This window comes from Lissotriton vulgaris, chromosome 7 (assembly GCF_964263255.1).
Source record: "Lissotriton vulgaris chromosome 7, aLisVul1.2, whole genome shotgun sequence".
In the NCBI taxonomy this organism is placed as follows: Eukaryota; Metazoa; Chordata; class Amphibia; order Caudata; family Salamandridae; genus Lissotriton; species Lissotriton vulgaris.
Genome location: NC_141695.1, coordinates 1,570,635,071 through 1,570,654,967, shown reverse-complemented (window position 1 = coordinate 1,570,654,967; position 19,897 = coordinate 1,570,635,071). Strand labels below are relative to the sequence as shown.

The window sequence follows — 19,897 nt, the reverse complement described above, 5'->3', positions numbered from 1 at the left end:
TGGCCGACACTCAAGGTACTCTACCTGTTCCAGCAGAAAAGGCAAAAAACCTTAGGTTGATCCTAGATAGCGAACTGTAGCTGAATGGGCAGGCCAATTGTACCCCTTTCTGGCTCATACGGAAGTTAAAGAAAATCTTCCCCTTTAATCCTTTTTTGGCGTTGAAACAGGTGGCTCTCGCATTGGCAATGTAAGAAAGGATTATTGAAATACCCTATATCTGGACTCAAATATGAGCACCCAGGCAAAACTACTCAGGCTAGGGCGATTCTTGACATTCCGATGCACCAATCAGCTGCTGCAGGGCTGAGTGAGCTGCACAGGCACACCATCAGTAAGTGGATCATGTTTAAGGCAATCTGTATTGTACATAAAGCTCTCCATCAAGCAAGTCCAGCTGGGATCAGGGAGATGTTCCACCAGTAGATTCCAGGCAGAAATCTCTGCTAAACCCATCTTAATCTGGTTATTCTGCCTAGAGTCTGAAAAAAGAGATTAGGGAGCACAACATTTTCAATTGCTGCAGTCAGACTCTGGAATTCCCTCCCCCAGTCTTTGACTGCGACACCTGCCTTTTAGAAAGGCACTTAAGATCTGGTTGCACAATATCTATCCAGCCTCCTTTCTTTGAATTGCCTTAGACTGCTGCAACTATAGTGCATTGATGCCAATGGGTAAATGTCGAGCTTTATAAATAAAAAATCAAATCAAATCATATATATTGAGACAAAAGAGCACTAATTCTTGTGTATATTCTGGCATTCCAAGAGAAGGTGTGCTACAAAGCAGATTTCTGAGCTCCTGGAAGGCTTCTATGCTTTCATCATCCTTGGGCACCAGGTCATTGACCTCAGTGTGCATCAGCCTTATCAAAGGCTTCTCTACAAAGGAAATGTTTGGTATCCATTGTTGGCAGTAGCCAACCATGCCCAAAAACATCCTCACTTCTCTTTGGCTGGTTGGAAGCTTCATCTTAAGGACTGTCTCTATGCTCTCAATGGACACCCTCCTTACTCCCTTTTCTATTTGATGTCCCATGACTTTCCACTGATTATTTTAGTAGCTTCTTGGGAGAGACCTCATGGCCATTTTTGCAAAAGGTTCATTAAGACTACAGAGTCTTATTTGCAAGCTTCCTTAGTTATTGAGGCAATCAGGAGAACATCAGTGTATTGGATCAATGTTGAACAATGAGTTAACTGCAGAGACTGCGCTTTTAAGTATCGGATTGAGGTATGAGAGACTTTGGTATAGCGCTGTGGGGCGTGAGACTACACAAGAGTCTTCTCTTGGAACCGAAACATTAAGAGAAACTAGCTCTCTTTGTGTACCGGGACCGAGAAGAAAGCTTGACAAAGGTCAATGTCAGTGAACCACTCAGTCTCTGGGGGAATTTGGAATAATATTACGGGAGGGTTCATGACCACAGGATAGCATTGAATGCCAATTTGGTTAATCTTTCATAGATCTTGTATGATCCTCCACTTCTTGTTGAATTTCTGTTATGTCGTAATAGGAGAGTTACAGAGAATTTCTATAACTTCCTTCAAGATGCCCTGTTCTATCATGCTCTTGATGACAGGGGTGATCCTTGTGATAGCCTCTGGGGACATTTTGTGAGGACACGTCTGTGAGAAAACAGCATTTGATCTAAGTGCGATCTTAAGGGGCTCAGCATCTTTCAACAGCTTGATCTGCCATTGTGTAAAATTCCAGATTTCCTCCTTAACCATCTCTAAAAGATCTACTGGCGAATTCTCTTTTGTAACAACTAGGTACAACCTGACGACAGGCTTTGAGAGCTGTAACTTAAACTCTGCGTAAGCTGCCTGTGTTTAAATTTTGACCTTGTCCTGTGTGCAATAGACGACACAATTGAAATTGCAAAGAAGGTCTCGTCCTAGCAGATTTACAGGACTAGAATCACATATTACAAACCAACGCTGTTCTCTGATATCTCCTATTTTTACTGGCACAGGAGTGCTAATTTTATTTTTGCCCTGCTGGGTGGTGATACCTACAACTTGGACTTGTTGTCCTGAGAGGGGTAGGTGAAGCCCCTTAAATGTTGAACCAGTTTATCCGGTGTCTATTAGGAAGGATACGGGATGCCAGTTAATCTCCCCATCCACATATGGTCCATTCAGATCCACTTCAGGACTGCCCCAAGAACACACTCCTCCACCCCCCTCAGACAACATCATTGACCCTAACTGAAATCTAAGTAATTCTCAAACATAATGGGGACCAGACCTACTTGGGTTATTATCGGGTTCTGGGTTACCCTGTGAATTGATTGGCGAAGGCGAGAACCTGCTTGCATCTGGATCGAGTTAAAGGAATGTGGTGAAACACCAGATTTTGGGACTGCCACCAGAGGTCGAGGTACTGGAAGGAAACCTCCATCTCCTTCTGGACTCATCCTCTGGGAATCTGTCACAATTCGGTCTGGATTGTAATAGCACTCTTGCTTCCAATTTCCCACTTTATTAGAGCTGTGACAAAGCGTAACCTTCTCAAGGGCATTTATGTTTGTTCCTTTTGAATTTCATCAACTTCTCCCAATTCCTAAAATGTTCCCAATATAATTCAAAGACACTCCTTACAACACAACACTGACCCCAGACTGGAGTATAACTCTGGTCCCTAGAAAGGAGACATAAACCACCTTAACTCCTCCATTCTGCGCTGTGTCTGGGCTATCATGAACCTTTCTTTAAGCCCTTCATGCTATGCTTCCAGTGTATCACTGCAGTATTTTGCGTACTGAGGTTCCGTGACGATTTGAACCCGTGTTTTCAATATTGTCGGAAATACATAATATTGGTATCAGCGAACCGCAAATGATCCATTTAGCATATCCTGGTGTTTTCGCTACGCTACGAGCAAGAGTACTCCTGTAACAAACACATTTCTGATCTACCCATGGCATCCATCTTAGATCATGGCAGCCATTTTGTGTTTCTTGCCCTCACATACGCAATAACCTTTGATCACTTCATTTCGATTAAGGACACGTAGCCTTAGCCGGCGATTCACCTTCCCAGTGACACGTACACCTTGGAACAGAACACGCAGTAAGCTGCATGACTCGACAAAGGCTGCCTCCTCTGCCCAAGGCCAGTCCTGCTATACTGGTTCTTGTGGTCGTTGGCCTGATCACGATTAGGCGGCCGAAGCCGGTAGCCTTGCCCATTTACAACCCACAAACATCCCTTATCCTGCTTTTCTATCTTCTGCACCTGGCTCTGCTCCTTTCCTTCTGGGCCTTTATTAGGGGGAGGTAACGAAATTTACGATGAGGCGGTCCGGGTCTTGAATGAAAAGTTGACATGAGATTATGATGGAAAAGTGGGAACCCCTCGTTCGTAATGTTTTGACATCAGATATTGTCGACGATTCCTGTGCAACGCCAAATATTTATTGTTTAGGACACAAAGGTTTGGGAATGTACTAGCATGTGAAGAATTTGCCTGAAGCCCAATTTTTAGTATATAAGGAGCAACCCTCTTTGTACAAATCGAACAGGCTCCTAGACACTGCCCATGCGTAGTTTCTGTGACTTCTGTGTCCCTGCAGTAATAAACCTTTGGTCTTTGACGCCACCATCGAGAAGCCCGTGTTTCTGTTTATTTGTGCACCAAGACAGGTGGAACTCCGGGGTCTTCGGGTGTTGTTCCCTGACACCTCTGGACGGAACCAAAAAGTCCAGAACTCCAGTACTGTAAAGTCTCCTCAACCAGCTTGCTCTGCCAAAAAGGACGGCCTGGGTGATTTGGTTACTGATCGCTGGCTTGAGACCATACACAAAGGATGCTAGAACCCACTTATATTCTCTCCAATGGATAATTAATCCCACTGTGCTCTTGATACACCTGTATCATTCACTCAAAGTAAGCGTGCACTTACTCCTTTGGCTCTTGGGAGTTTCGGAAAATCTTAGACTGATCTGCACTGGTCAAAGCGCTGAGGTCTCCGGGCTGTTCGACTGACTCGAGCACAGCACTGTCTGAGCAGAGCAGCTGTTGGCAGTGCTGGTTCCCCACAGCTTACAAAACCCTTTCTCCTCTTTCCTTTTTTGTCGGAGAGCCAGCCGGGGCCATTTCCAGCTCAAAAGAAAATGCCAACAGTAGGAGACTGTGCGTGCACATTGAGTGAGATGGAAAACAGTGGACAGGAAATAGTGAGTAAATGCACTCACTCTATACTCTGGGCTCTTGTTGGGCTTCAGTGAGCAGCTTGCCACCTGCTCTCGTCCACTGGATTAATCACTGCTTCTATTCTACTAATGACATTAAAAGATGGACTTCGAGGCACCCTGGGGCTCTTGCATTTATGTGGTGCATACACTGTGCAGTCGAGGTACTTATCAAGTAGTAGGACGGTGTTTGAGATTAAATTGTGTGTGGAGAGCAGTTTAGTGAAAGGGAGATGGAGGTGATCGAAGCTATGAGGCCCAAAAGTAAAGTCACCTATGGAAGTCCCCCTTAGCCACTCAGCCTTCAGATGGACACCAGGTAGGCAGGGATTTGACCCACTGTAAGCATAGACTCTGGGGCATGACAAAGGTGAGATGAGAGGTGGTGCCAATGTTGAAAGACACACAGCCAGACAGTGCTACCTCATTATATATGGAAACTTGCTTTGAAGGGGGGTCTTGGAAATCATCACTTTCCCTAATGTTATAAAATCATGTTGTGTTCCTCTGCAGATGTTATCTCTATATTCTGTCTCATTAATAGGTTTTACATCTACTTTCTGTTCTCTGGCACTGTGTTACTTCCTTCTTTGTTCCCTGGTTCCATTCTAAAATTCTCTAGTGCTCCCTGGTGCTTTCTATGGCCATTATAATTCCACATTGGGCTCCCTGACACCATTTTGCTTCTACATTGGTCTCCATAGCTTCCATGGTTTGTTCTCTGACACCTTGCCCTCTAATTCTATATTGTGTTGCCTGACACCAATTTACTTTCATGTGGCACTACTCTATGCCACTTTGCTTGTGCTCCTTGGTGCCAATCTAACTCCACAGTGTTTTCCCTGGCACTGCTTTGATTCCATGTTTTGTTTCCTGATGTCATTTTGGTTTACCATTGCGTTCCAACACGCCATTTCCATTAACCTTTCACAATGTTTATCCTTGTGTCATTTTACTTCTACATTGTGCTCCCTGACGCCATTTGTCTTCTATGTTATGAGACATCTTGCTTAATCCTTGTGTCCCTGACCCCACTGTGCTTCATAATTGTGCTTCCTCTTTTGCTTTCACGTTCCATTTTCTGACACGTAGGGCCAGATTGACAAAGGGCCTCTGCACTTGTGGTGGTGACCCCACTTTTTGGGAGAGTCTCTGCACTCGGGCAGAATCTCCGCAATGCGGAGCCACATCAACGAATGTGGAGGCCCTTTGTAAACTAAGCCTCATGTGTTCTACATCTACATCGTAGTCCCTGCCACCATTTGTGTAATTTCTGATATTTATATGTTTTCCTTGTCTAAATTGCTTGCTTTTTTCCTCAAGAGAAAATGTCACTCATAGTAATTGAAATGTCACTAATATTTGCACTGAAATCATGAAAATGTCACCATTAGCAATCTACAACCTTGGCAGCTATGACACAAGATGATGGACACTGTAAACCAAACTTGAGTTAGCATAAGCCAAAACTATGGTGCACTTAAATTAAAGGAAATCAGCTGTCTCATAATAGCAGGAAGGTTAGAGAGGACCCAAAATACCTTTGGGGAGGCACACTATGAAAATCAGTGAAACGTAGTTTACATGTTTAAGCTGTGGCCATAATTATATATGCCACGTTCCTTTTCGAGTCCCCACTTATTTCATCCCCTTTAAAGCTCTGGGGTAGGAGGGTGTAATCATTGATAAGAGTTGTTTACAGTTTGAAAGTTGAGGTATACTGCATATCAGGGCTGTAAGTGGGATGAAAAAACTGGGGGGGGGAGAAGAGGACTCTGAAAAGGGCATGGCTGGTGTAATTAGGGCGTGACTTACAGCACCTACGCTAAAAATCTGGGCTTAGCTTAGTGTGCCGCCCAACTGCAATTCTGCAGCTTCTTTTATTGCATCCAGGTATGCAGTACAACAAGTAACATTACACTTACAACAAGCCAGAACTATTGGTTTTGCCAATGGTTGTTAGTTGCATTCTTCAGTTCTGAAATGATGATGCGAACGAACTGGTGAGCTCCACAGAGACCCGTCTCAGCAACTGCTTTTTAGAACTTCAGATGCTGAGTGTAATGAAAGTAAGCAAGTACAATCCTGTGTTCAACTTCCTTTAATAACAACTGTGCATTGAGGCAGGACAGTATAAAGAAAGCATCCTACACGTTCCCGATGATCCACCAACTGCCATCCCCAAACCTTCTAAACCCAGTCCATCTTACCTCACAAACGAGTGCTGCACATTCCAAACCTCTGTGTAGCAACACCACACATCCCTCTACTGCATAGGCTAAATAACATAATTAACAATTTGATCTAATAATTCAATTTATACAAATTAACATTTTTCCAACATATATAAAAATAAATGTTCTGTCCCAATAAATATAGTAAACAACTTAACAGGTTACAGTAAACAGGCAAAAAAGAGCTTACTCAGTTTAATGCAAAATCCCGGAGCCTGGTAGGAGTGTGGATGACCTTCCCAAACGGCCCATTCTCCTCCATTTCATCCATAGACTCAAATTCATTAAGCACATCTCCGTGCTCCCTTTCCACCTCATCTTCCCACAACGAGTCACCCTGTGTGGTTTCATCTCCAACATTTCTTCCTTTATTTTTTTCCATAGATTAACATTAGGCCAAACGACACATGTGCCATACTCTATTATCGCTCAACCTTGCAGATTTTTTTTTACATTCTATCACCCTCATAAGTTTTGTAAACACACTTTGTACTTTGGTACTCTCCTCACCACCTTCACTTTCACCCAATCTCCTACCCGCCAACATCTCCACCTTAGTTGCTCCCTTTAAATCAAAATACTTTTTATATGCCCCTGTGCATTAACAATGTTCTCCTTAGCCTGTTCCGGTGACCACTGAACACGTCTGTCACAGCCCATCCACCCCATATTGTCTTTGGTGACTTGCTCCCTACTCCGCATCAGCACAAAAGGGCTGCATCCTGTAAGAGAAGGTGTCAATCTGTACGTCCACATTTTCTTCACCTCCACTTCCCATTTTTTAAAATGTACACATGCTATCTGAATGGTACCTTTGATTACTGGATTACATCGCTCCCCTGCTCCTTTTCCTGCTGAGTGGTACATAGAGGTGTTTACATGCTTCCCTCCATTCCTGTTTAGAAGCTTCTCAACCAAAGAAGCGGTTTAATGCGCTGCATTATCACTTATAAGTAGGGCTCCCTGTTTTCCGTTTTTACGGATTTTTACAGATAAATACAGACAGGGCTGTAAGTGGGATGAAAAAACTGAGGGGGGGGGGGTCTCTCAAAGGGGCGTGGCCAGTGTACTTAGGGGCGTGGCTTTAAAACACTCTAAAAATCTGTGCTTAGCATAGTGTGACACCCGACTTGTATTTTGCAGTTTCTATCATTGCATCCAGATATGTGATACAACAAGTAACATCATACCTACAATAAGTCAGGACTATTGGCTTTGTCAATGGCTATTTGTTGCATAGGATAAATAAGCTGTAACTATGGCTTGTTACATATAATATTGAAAAAGTTTCCAATTAAAGCCTTGGTGACCCTACCACAATGTTGCTGCTCTTGCGTTTCAGAAAGAGAAGGGAAATCCAGAAAGAAAATTACTCTTTCAAGGATTTCCCTTCCCCCACAACGCTCACCTGACATGACGTCATGGCGTAACTTCTCCACTAGAGAGAAGTGAGCAGTGTGGGCAGCGCACAACCATGTGCTTACTGTCTCCAAACGGGTCTTTATCAGGCTGTTTTGCGTCCTGGCACTTTTTTCCTGACTGCAGCGACAGCAAACTGCTGTCCCTGCAGTCCGGAAAAAACAGACCGCCTGTACCAGGGCTCAAAACAGAGCCCGATAGAGACCAGTTTCAAGGTCCCCTGAAAAAAACTGCTGATGCTCAGACCCCTTGAGACCCGGCCCACTTAAAGCCCTGAATACAGATCTGTTTTATGTCTGCATTTATTTTTACTAAGTGGATAAATACAGAAAATTGTGCTTCTTTGAAGTGTCACTCCGTGCTGTCTTTCATGAATTATAGGCAAACAGTGAGCAGATGGACAGCATGGGAAATTAAAAAACAGGATGAAATTTCTTTAAATAACGGCACATGTCAACATATATTTATGGTATAATGCTAGTATTTACCACTGGTCTGGATGTATCATTATGTAATATTTGGCAGCTTAAATAGCTAAAACACAACAGACATCAAAGTATGAGTGCGCACCTATTAGTTAAATAGATATGGAAATATACAGTTTTACCACTTTGTTTGTACGCAATACACAAAATATATATGGATAAATACAGTTAAAATAGCCCAAAAATAAATATGGATAAATGCAGACGGAAATGACCATAAAATAAATACCATAAAACCGGGAGCCCTACTTATAAGCCTCCTATGAAGCTCTTCTCTTATGAATTGTTTCCAAAAATTCCACCAGCATATCTGCATCTGCTTTATGTAAAATGTCTAACTCCACCCATTTGCTAAAATAATCAACCAGCACGATGATGTACCTATTATCATCCACCAAAGTCTGCACAGGGCCCACAAAATCCACCGGCAAAGCTCACACATCTGCTGCATATAAAGTCTGTTAGTCTTGAAGTAAATGAAGGTATATGACACTTAAGCATTGTGTAAAGCCTTACGTTTTATATGTGAATGTATTCTCCTTAGGGGTAACAGTAAATCATTCATTCCTCACACACAAATAGAGGACATTCCGTTTAACGATCCTTTCAACAATCTATTCACCTGGAGCATTTTTACAAGACGACTCCTGAGAAGAAAGCTGCCCGAACAAATGAACGGCTGTGGACTGTCATTGAGAGACTCCACTTTCCGCGTTGGTTTTTGTTTGGTCCAGATGGTTACGTGAGCGTCATCATGTGGCTGTTATCATTAGCGTGGCAACAGTCGGTAAACTGAAGGGGTGAGCTCAACCTTTATGCTCTTTATGCCAGGCCCACCCCGCCAGTACCCACTCTAAGTTCCTGGTTGTGACGTCACGCAGCACAGGATGCGCAGTGCAGCGATTGGGTTTTAGGCGTGGAAAGTAGGCGGGACTTCAGGTTGTCACCGTAGACGTCAGCGGCTTTTGCGGAAGTGTATGATGATGGCGATGGAGTTAGGCAGACAGCAGCAGGAAGGTGCATTTGGCTCGTTACCTGTCGACCCACTTTCCCGGTTCACGTGCCCCGTCTGCCTGGAGGTCTTCGAGAACCCCGTGAGAGTCAAGTGCGGACATGTGTGAGTGTGACACCCGTGGACCGAAGCTCGAAAAGGACATAATGTATCAGGGAAGCAAATTGGAAAACTGGCAGGGCCAGTGAGTGGGTCAGCGAGTCACTAATAGGAAAATTATAGGCCGCCGGAGGGTGAGGGTGGTGGGAGGAGGCCCCACATTGAAAATATGCGCGAACTGCGGTTGTTCAGTGAAAAGTAAAGTAGCTCTGAGTCTTCACTGAGTAGCATATAGTCGGGTGGACTGCAACGCTGCAGGAGAATGGAGTTGGTTGGAAGAGGGGAACGGTCACGACTTTAGGTTGCAAGCAGCAGTGTCGTAGGCAGGGTATCTGGGCCAGTGATTAAGTTGCCAGTCTAATACATTTCTGAAAAAGGGGAAATCAGACGAATGTGGCGAGTAGGAAACTAATGAAACAGCAGAAAGGAGACTGAGTCTTGAAGGGCATCTCCGTGAGCAAGGGAGCCGATGAAATTGGCAATAAGAAAAAGAGGTTAGGACCCGTTCTTTTAGAGCGGGCATGTGCTGTCTGTTGCGAGTAATATTGTTAGCTTACAGTAGGCTTAAGCTTAAGGCCACCTATTGCTTGGCTTTGTTACTCGTATTTTGTCAGTTGCTTCTTATTCATTAGCATGTGTGGGCTTGCCTTTCTTTTGTTATTGTTCTTCCTCGGGAGCATGGACGCATTACTATTCGCTTTTTCAGGTGCACCTTTTTAGGTCCCACGTACACGGGGCTTGCTCTGCCTCTTCGAGACATGCTGTATTCAGGATATGGTCTTTAAGCTCCACCTATGTTCCGCCCATGTATTTTATTGGCCCCTTTCAATGTATTTTACAATTGTTTGTATTTCATTGGTTTATTCCTTTTATAGTCCCTTCTTCTACCTCTTTAGTACCTCCTTCTCTTCAGTTGTGACCTCCCAAAAGGACAGCCCCTTTCACATGTGACTTTACTTAATAATATTCAGTTTATAGTTTCTCAGCACTATTTTTTTAATGACCTGTTAAAGTAGCTGGAGTTGTAGGCACAATAGCCTCTTCCGTCCGCACTTCCCTGATATGCTCTCTCTTTGTAGTGCAGCTGCCTTTTCCAACTTCCTCCTGGAGCTCTTATTATTTACTTATGAATATGTGATTGCTAGAAAAGTAAATAAATAGAAAAAAAACATGCAGCCGCCGACTTTCTTTTCTATTTATTTACTTTTGTAGCATTTGCGGCATGCAGTGCTTTAGCTTTAGCTTTAAATATGTAAAGCGAAAGTACGGCGTTCCGCAAATGGTAATACATTTAATAAATATGAAAAGGCACCCTGTCACATTTACAAAATTGTTGGCTTTCCCTTTAAAGTGGCAGCCCCTTGCCATTCCTTTCTATTTATTTATTTTTGTACTGATAACGGCACAAAGAAATGGGCTTTACCTTTTTTGTATAATTTAAATACTTTTTAACCATTTGTGGCATGACGCAATTTAGCTTCATAGGTTTAAAGCTAAAACGCGGCATGCTTCGATTGCCACAAAAGTAAATAAATTGAAAAAAAGTGGGGCCGCCGCATTTAATTTTTATTTATTTACTTTTGTAGCAATCACGACGCACCGCACTTTAGCTTCAAAGTGAAAAGTTAAAAGCGGCGCGCCACGGATGGTTATAAATTACGTAAACATTTAAAAAAAAAAAAAAAAGATAAGCAGCTACCTTTACATCATTATTGATTTTTTCACTTTCAACATGGCGGCCGCCCGCCTGCCTTTACTTTCTATTTATTTAATTTTCTACCACTAATGGCACGGCACTCTTTAGCTTACAACAAATAAAGTTAATGCGCCACATACCACAAAGTCTGCAAAAACATACATTAAAATGCTCGCAATCGTTAATGCTCCATATTATAAACAGATAAATTAAAGCTGAACATAAGTATCCATTTCTTTTTATTGGAAGTTACCTTTTTGTGAGCTTGAGTTTTCAAAATGCACCATTCTTGATTATTAATTTAGTTTTATTTCACAAACAAAACAACAAAAGACCAATGATGGATTTTTAAAATGCAAACTGACAAAAAATCTCACTTCCAATAAAACCAAAAACTTGTGCTTAGCAACAATCTTTCTCTTTATAATTCCATTAAAGGCATGTGGCTAATTGAGGTCCCTTCAAAACTCCACAGGGCTCTCTAGTGACAGCCTTTGGTACTGCACCTTTTCCTTAATAAGTAAAATATAATTTACTATTACTTATACTACTGCTGGAATATTTTTAAACAAACAAAACAAAATTAGCATTTGACACGCCAATTGCTCAAAATTTTTGACCTATTGCAGTGCAAATGCTTGTTAGGGTCAAGCCTGGGAGAGCTTGCGTCTCCCTTGCGAGATACTTGTATATCCAAAAAAGGCTTGGACCCACCCGTTGCTCACCGTTTGTCTGCTTCAGCATCACTCTTCTTTGCAGGCATGTGCATTGCGGGTGCAGCTGAATCGTCACTTCCGATGCTTGCCGTGGAGCAGGGACCAAGCACAGATTGATTCAACTTAATCTGTGCCTGTCTGCTGCTCCTGACGTGATTGGGGTACTTTTACTTATCCATCCTGCTGCTTCATCCACAGCGCTTGCATGAGTTTCAAATTCCACTACCACCCCACTTTACATTCTTGCTTCTCCCGTCCCTCAGTCACCCTCCTCTCGCTGTTGCTACTCCCTCCCCCGTCTCTGTGGCTACATGCCTTGTTCCTCTTCCACCATCATATGGTGCTGCTTTTCTGTAGCGCAAACCCGTCCCAAAGGTATCGGAGCACTTCACATGCGCACTAGTTACACTGTAGACAGGCAATTTTTTTTTATTATTGGCACGGATAGATTGTGATTTGCCCAGAATCACATGATGTTAAGCCTCCGACCGAGACTCAGCTTCAAAGTTGGCCGCTCTGACCGTAATGCCACAGATCTTTTTAAACTTCAAAGCAAATTGCAACAGTCACCATGTGATTTATGTGATCAAATGTCCTTGCGACTTGCATTATGTGGGAAAAACTGAGAAACTTCTCCTTACTCGCATCACAGAACACAAGACCTGCATCAGGACGAAAACTTTAAGCTCTCCGCTAGCACAACATTGGCTTTCAGAAAAACACACTATTGCACAACTTAGATTTGGGGTTTTCGAGGTGGTCGAAAATCGCCCTGACAGAGACATATCTAAACTTTTGTCACAACGTGAGTCTCATTGGATTTGGTTTATGCAAACACTATCTCCTAACGGGTTGAATGACAAATTTGAATTGTCCTGTTTTTTTATAATGATTGTATAGTTCTCTTTCTTTTTTGGAATTTCGCTCTCTATGCATATTTATCTATTCACTAATTGACTGATTACACACATTTGTACTCATAGTACTGAATTTGCATGGTCTATAGATCATATGTTTCATCATGTATAATTCCTGTGTTCATTGTACAAAATGTGCTTGTTTTATTCAGAATATGGGTCATCATGTACTTCATGTTTATTACATTTTTCTTAACCCCTTGCATGCTGATGACGACCGGGAGCCGTCATGGCACACAGTGCTTGTGTGCTGATGATGGCTCTCGGCCGTCATGATCGCATCCGCGATCGGAATGTGCCGCACAGGCGCAGAATCACGGCAGCATGCAAGGGGTTAATCAACAGGTTTCATCATGCAAACACCTTATGGTGCATTTATTCACTTCACTTTACTTATGCCACCATTGGTGCTGCTTTAGTAATTTTATTTTAACTGTCACACTCGCGTTTCGTTCCTTAACCACTGCTGCGTTTTTCTTGTGTTACAACTTCTACTAATACTTTCAACATGGCAGCCGCGCCACTGTTTTGATGCCAGTCCTATCTTGATGTTCACCGCATAACCCCAGTAACTTTAAATGTGAGAGACGTGGGCGCGTCTTCGACGTAGCCGTCGTCCTCGTACATTACTCTTTTGGCACTGCAATCGATATTCTGGGTGAGTTCAACCCTGAGAATATTGTTATTTTAGTTGAGATGGCACATTGCGTATCAGACTTTATGCTAAATATTAGCTCCTGTTTGCAGGTCGCGTACACTCAACGGATTGCACAACATCTTTCCATGTGCTTTAGGTAAGCGTCACGGTTTGCTTTTCCAATGGGTCGTCCACTAGTTGATATTTAGATCCTTCATCAAATTGATCCACATTACATAGCGTTTCTATGCTCCTGTTAAACACAAGCTCCTGTTTGTAGGTTGTGAATACTGAAGGATAGCATTTAATGGACTGGGTAACACATTTTAATGATCTGGGTAAGCGTTGCTGTGCTCTTTGACTATGGTGGCTATCACTTGAAATCTCAATTGCTGAGTTTAGTGCATTCACTTTTTATATTATAGATGTTTGATAAATCATTGGCTGGTTGTGAGATTTAGAGGCTATCCTCCAAATCATTAGAGGTATGACGATCTTCATTGCACTGACACTATTTAGTGCCTGGCACCTGGTAGCACATGCGACCAATAATAACACTTATGACCTTTTTCGTCATTTCACCTTTCGGTTAACATCACGTTATGGTTTTGCACTTAATTAATTTCATTCAAGCACCATATTTAGGCATGATGATACTTTACGTCGTTTTGTCCTGTTCCATAATAAGCCACCATTTTTTTAATTTAATTGCATATATCTTTGTTACTCAATGTATATATTAAAATTTTGCAGATATCCCTGATGAAGGGCTATTTCCTAAAGCCCGCAATGCATTGGGATTTTTAAACCATTATCTGTGCTGATGAAAAGCAATATCAGTTAATATTTTGTGAATTGCATCTGCAACTATCAAGAATAAAAGCAGATCTACAGCTACAATTTTGGTTCTATTGAGGAATGGACATTTATATTTTTGATTCATTGAAGGATTTGAGAGACACAACGCACAATTGAATACTGTTTGTAAAGATTGTGTACACGATTTTGTGACGCCCCAGTGGTGCACTAGGCATCCCAAGTTGGTGATCTGGGCATTTTCTTTTTCACATTCAAATAGGCTGAGCATTCATCAACCTACATAGAATCTTATTAAGCGTCCATAGGCCGCAGTTGCTAAGATAAGAATAACTTCAAACCAGCAACAACAAGCCAATGCTTATGTCTTCTTCAAGAAAACTTACCAATGTTTAGTGAACGCTGCTGAAATATCACCAACAGAATCTTATGGTGGATGCCTGTCGGTCATCTGGCTACTTCACAGCATGGCACTCCACTCTACGACACTTTAGTCTACAGTACTTTACTCCTCTCTACCCACCAATACTCTATACCCACCCCACTGTATGTCACTCCACTCTTTTACACTCTCCGCCACTATACTCCACTTTATCCCACTTTACTCCACTATCTGCCCCTCCAATTTACTCCACCCTATGACACTTTAATCTACTCTATCCATTCTGCTTCACTCCGACACTTTAGGACCCTCCACAACACTCTACGATCCTCTACTCTGCATCACTCCACGCTATTCCACGCTACTATATGCATGACACCTCCATTCTATGCCACTCTGTGCTACTCTGCTCTGACACTTTAATCCACTCTACAGAAATTTACTCAACTCCATGCTACGCAACTCTATGCCCCTCCTTGACACTCTACACCGCAACACTTCTCTTTAATCCACAATACTCTATGCCACTCTACAACACTCTGCTCTGTGCCACTCCACTCGCATGTACGCCGCAATCCTTTAGCAATGCTGAATAGCAGCCACAATGGTGTACAACATGGCTAAACACATTGGTAAAGCCAGTAGCTCATGCATAGGTTAGACCTTTTGGCTTTGTCCATGCTTGTTATGTTTGTTTAACCACTCATTTAGAGTATGTGTGTTTTCCAGCTGTCTCCCTCATCTCCTTCTCCCCCCTGTCTCCTTCATCTCCTTCTCCCCCTTCGCTGTGATGGGCTTGCCCATTCTTGTTTCTCCCCAACCTCTGCAATGATTTCTCACCCATGGGCTTTTCTGAACTCCATGTTGTGTTTTCTCTCGTCTGCTGTCATTCACCACGTTACTCGATCTCCATTTGCTTCCTGTGCTTTCACCACCCAAACCCTCCGTTTACTCTTTCCCTGCGCATCCCCATTGCTTACCTGTCCTCAGTGTTCCTCTCTTCATGTTGTTTGTCTCACCTGCCTTACTCCCCAACTGTGTAACTTTTTTTGTGTTTGTGACAGCTATAAAATGACACAGCTAGCTGTGTGGGCTTTCTGTAATTTTTTTTACCGTTCAGTAGCCATGGTGCACAGCATCAAGAATGTTGTGCAGCATGGCAGAAACAATTGGCAAAGCCAATAGGTGTCAGAGATGACACCTGGCTTTGCCAATGCTTGTTTTCCTTTGTAAGGGCAGAATATTAGCAGGACATACCCTCTCAAATTCCCAGAAAAGGATTTATGCACCTGCATCAATCAATCAGGGAATTGTAAGCTCGTTACTCACCCGTGAGGGTCTCAAGGTGCTGAATAGGGGGGTGGGAGGGGGGTCCGCAGATCTGTTTAGCTGAAGAGCCAGGTCTTGAGGGTCTTCCTGAAGGTGTTCAGGGAGGGGGCGCATCTGATGTCTGCCGGTAACTCGTTCCAGGTCTTGGCTGCAATGTGACAGAAGGATCTTCCGCTTGCTCTGGCTCTGTGAATGCGCGGGGTTTCGGCCAGTGCGAGGTTGGAAGATCGGAGGTTTCTTTTGGGTACGTGGAAGTTGATTCTGTTGTTGAGGTATTTGGGTCTTTTGTTGTGTAGGCATTTGTAGACATGAGTGAGGATTCTGAAAGTGACTCTTCTCTCCACTGGGAGCCAGTGGAGACTTCGTAGGTGTTGACTGATGTGTTTTTTGTCGGGGGATGCCGAGGACGAGTCTGGCTGCGGTGTTCTGTAGTCTGGAGTTTGTGGAGTAGGGACTTGTTGATGCTGGCTTCGGGTGCGTTTCCATAGTCCAGTCTGCTGGTGATGAGTGCGTGGGTGACTGTCTTCTTTGACTCAGGGGGATCCAGTTGAGGTCTTGCGGAGGGTGTTGAAGCAGCTGGAGGTGATGGTGTTGACCTGTCGGTTCATGGTGAGTGATGAGTCGAGTACAATGCCGAGGTCCTTGGAGTGGTCTGGGGTTGGGTAGGTGGGCTTCCGAGGGCGGTCGGCCACCAGGTGCTGTCCCATGCAGAAGGGGTGGTAATGAGGACTTCTGTCTTCTCGGCGTTGAGCTTCAGACAGCTGTTGGTCATACAGACTGCGAGGTCTTGCATTCCTTTATAGAAGTTTAGTTTGGCAGTGGTGGGGTCTTTGGTGAGGGAGAGGATGAGCTGGGTGTCGTCTGAGTAGGATACGATGTTGAGGCCATGTTGTCGGACAATGGCTGCGAGGGGGGCCCTGTAGCTGTTGAAGAGGGTGGGATTCAGGGATAAACCCTGTGGGACTCCGCAGGTGATTTTCGTGGGGTCTGAGAGGAAGGTTGGGAGTCTGATCCTTTGACTTATTCCGGTGAGGTATGATTGGATCCAGTCCAGGGCTTTTCCTTGTATGCCTGCGTCGTGTAGTATGGCGACTAGTGTGCAGTGGGAGACAGTGTCAAAGGCTGCTGATAGGTCGAGTAGGATGAGGGCTGTGGAGTGGCCTTGGTCCAGGAGGGTGGGGATGTCGTCAGTGGCAGCGAGTAGGGCGGTCTCTGTGGTTGCTTTGGAATCCGGATGGGGACGTGTCGAGGACTGCGTTCTCTTCAATGAATCGTGTCAGTTTCCTGTTGACTGTTTTCTCTGCAACCATGGCTGCGAAGGGGAGAAGCGAGATGGGCCGATAGTTCTTAAGTTCGGTGGGGTCAGCTGTGGGCTTCTTGAGCAGAGGTCTGACTTCTGTGCGCTTCCAGTCATCTGGGAAGGTGTCTGTTTTGAAGGTGGTGTTGATGGTGCGTTGTAGTTCGGGTGCGATGGCTGCCGCTGCTCTGTGGTGGATGTGAGGGGGGGCAGGGGTCTGTGGGGGCCCCGAGTGGATGCTTTTCATGGTCGAGGTGGTGTCTTCGGCTGTGATCGGTGTCCAGTTGGAGATGGTGGGCTGGCTTGTGTTTCTGGGGGGCAGGGGGCCGTCGGCGGCCCCTGGTGGATGGTCGATGAATTTGTCTTAGAGGTTTTTGATCTTGAGATGGAAACAGGTTTCAAGCTTGTCGCAGAGGTCTTGGGATGGGGTGAGGTCTGTGGCTTCGCTGCGTGGGTTGGTGATTTCGTGAATGACACTGAAAAGTTCTTTGAAGTTGGACAGGATTTTGTTGTGGATGTAGTTCCTCTTGGTGGCTCTGATCTGGTTGTGGTAGTCCGTCGTGGCGTCCCTGTAGGTGGTGTGGTTTTCCGTTGTCTTTGTGTTTCTCCAGTTCTTCTCCAGGTGTCTGCAGGTGCTTCTGGCGTCTTGGAGAGTGGTGGTGAAATAGGTGGCTTTCCTGGGGCGTTGTCTGTTGGGGTTGAGTATCGGGGCTAGTCCGTCTGTGCAGTCGGAGTTCCAGTTGTGGAGTTCTCTGGCTGCGTCGGGTGCCCAGGTGTGGTTGTCTCGGGTGAGGGTGGAGTTAAGTTGCTCATGGGTAACCTTGCTCCAGTTCCTTCATGCTGGGTGTGGGGCTGGTTTGGGTGCCTTGAGTTTGTTGATGGCGAAGTGTACGCAGTGCAGGTCTGTCCATGGCAGCTGTATTGTGTGGCTGAATTGGGTGTTGTTTCCTGCCGCGAAGTTGGGGTTGAGGGTGTGTCCCACTCTGTGGGTCAGTGTGTTGAAGAGTTATTCAAATCTGATGCTGTCGAGGTTGTCACAAAGGATAGTGGAGTTGGGGTTGCTTAAGTTGTCGAGGTGGAAGTTCAGGTCTCCAATGAGTACGTCTTTGTTGAGGCAATGGCGTGAGATGCAATGAAGTCGGTGATGGTGATGGCAAAGGGTGTTCGGGGGCTGGGGGGTCTGTAAACGAGGGTTCCTCGTAGTGTGGCTTTGGGGGTCGTCTGAATCTTGAAGTGCAGGTGTTCAGTGGCGGAAAGGTTTCGCTGGAGGTGGTGAGGCGCTGGGTGCTCTTGTGGGCAATGGCGAGGCCCCCTCCTGGGTGGTTGGGGCGAGCTTTCCTCTGGATCTTGTATCCGTCTGCGATGCCGGTGCTGATGTCTGGGGCGGAGGATGCGTTGGTCCAGGTCTCTGTGAAGAAGGCAATGTCGGGCGAGAGAGAGTTGAGCAGGTTCCAGATTTCCAAGGCGTGTTTGTGTATGGAGCGTACGTTGAGGAGGATGCATTTTAGGGTGTCGCCAGTGCCGGCATCGGCGGTGTTGGAGGCAAAGGTGGCGGTGAGAGTCTGGCGGCAGTGGATGCAGGAGAACTGGCCCTGGGTCATGTTCGGTGAGGCCGTTTGGCATTCTCCAAGTCTTCCAGGGATCATTTCGAGGAGGGTGGTGGTGTCGTAGCGATGGGTAGTGGGAGATGCAGAGTTCCTGGAGCTGGCTGCGGTTGGGTCGCGCACAGACGGGCTTGCCTTTGGCGCGCATCGGCTGCCATTAAGTAGGGGAGGTGGGAGCGAGGAGAGGCTGTGTGGCGGGACCGGGGGAATTCCGGGGGGGGGGGGAGGGGCTGCAGGGGCAGCAGCAGCGAAAACAATGGGCAGGCATGAGAAAATAAAAACAGTGGTAGAATTAGAGCAAGACACAGATGGGCACAATAACAGTGGCACAAAGCTGCCTCAAACCTTCCAAGGAGGAGGTCTGGGTCTGGAGGCAAGAGACGGCACAGCAGAGCTGCGGGAGAGTGGACCTAGACCGAGGGTCGGAGGTTTTAGTCCTGCATCAAAGCAAAGATTTATGTTAATGTAGCAAGTTTTCGCATATGGCAGTGGCAAGGTATCATTGGGGTATAATGCATTTGCTGAAGAGATGTGTGTATGTATTCTCTCTTCAGAGGTTACAAAAACCCAATAGTAGCTAATGGGTTTGTTTCTAATCTTAACATGTAGTTTACTGAATTTCTTTTTTGTAGGACAGCTCCGTAGCTTAATGCTTATGTTCCAGATATCCTTGTGTTCCCTATGGATCACAAGGTAACGGTCATGTTTATCCTATATGTCGCTAGATTTGTATCCTATAGGGAACAGTCCAGCCCGAACTGCCAAGCCGGGCCCTCCTTGAACCGGAACACAAGCAATCCAGGACTGGTTTTGCCCTTGTTAAGGGCTTATCATCCGGACATAGCTTGGTTCCAGTGACAGTGTGCACAGGACCCATGTTTAGACATGCCCATCCTATTAGGGTGACATATGATGTCTAAAAGGTAATGGATGGACCACTTGAATTAATCTCTGCCACCGGTAATTACTCGGACCACATTCCAGTCATTGTTATTTTGAACACCATGTTTGGACCAGCTATATGAAAGTCAGTTTTGACCATGTGCCAATGGGAAT

The 19,897-nt window shown here is 44.9% G+C and overlaps 1 protein-coding gene across 1 annotated transcript in view; it reads left to right on the top strand.

Annotated features, from left to right (window-relative positions):
• The first annotated feature begins 9,284 nt into the window (after positions 1–9,284).
• The window catches only part of RNF114 (ring finger protein 114), a 96,664-nt gene continuing 86,051 nt past the window's right edge, over positions 9,285–19,897 (top strand). Inside the window, exon 1 of the mRNA XM_086932471.1 lies at positions 9,285–9,453. Within this exon, the coding sequence (XP_086788597.1) occupies positions 9,314–9,453 (140 nt within the window). The 5' untranslated portion in view covers positions 9,285–9,313. The remainder of the gene's footprint in view (positions 9,454–19,897) is intronic.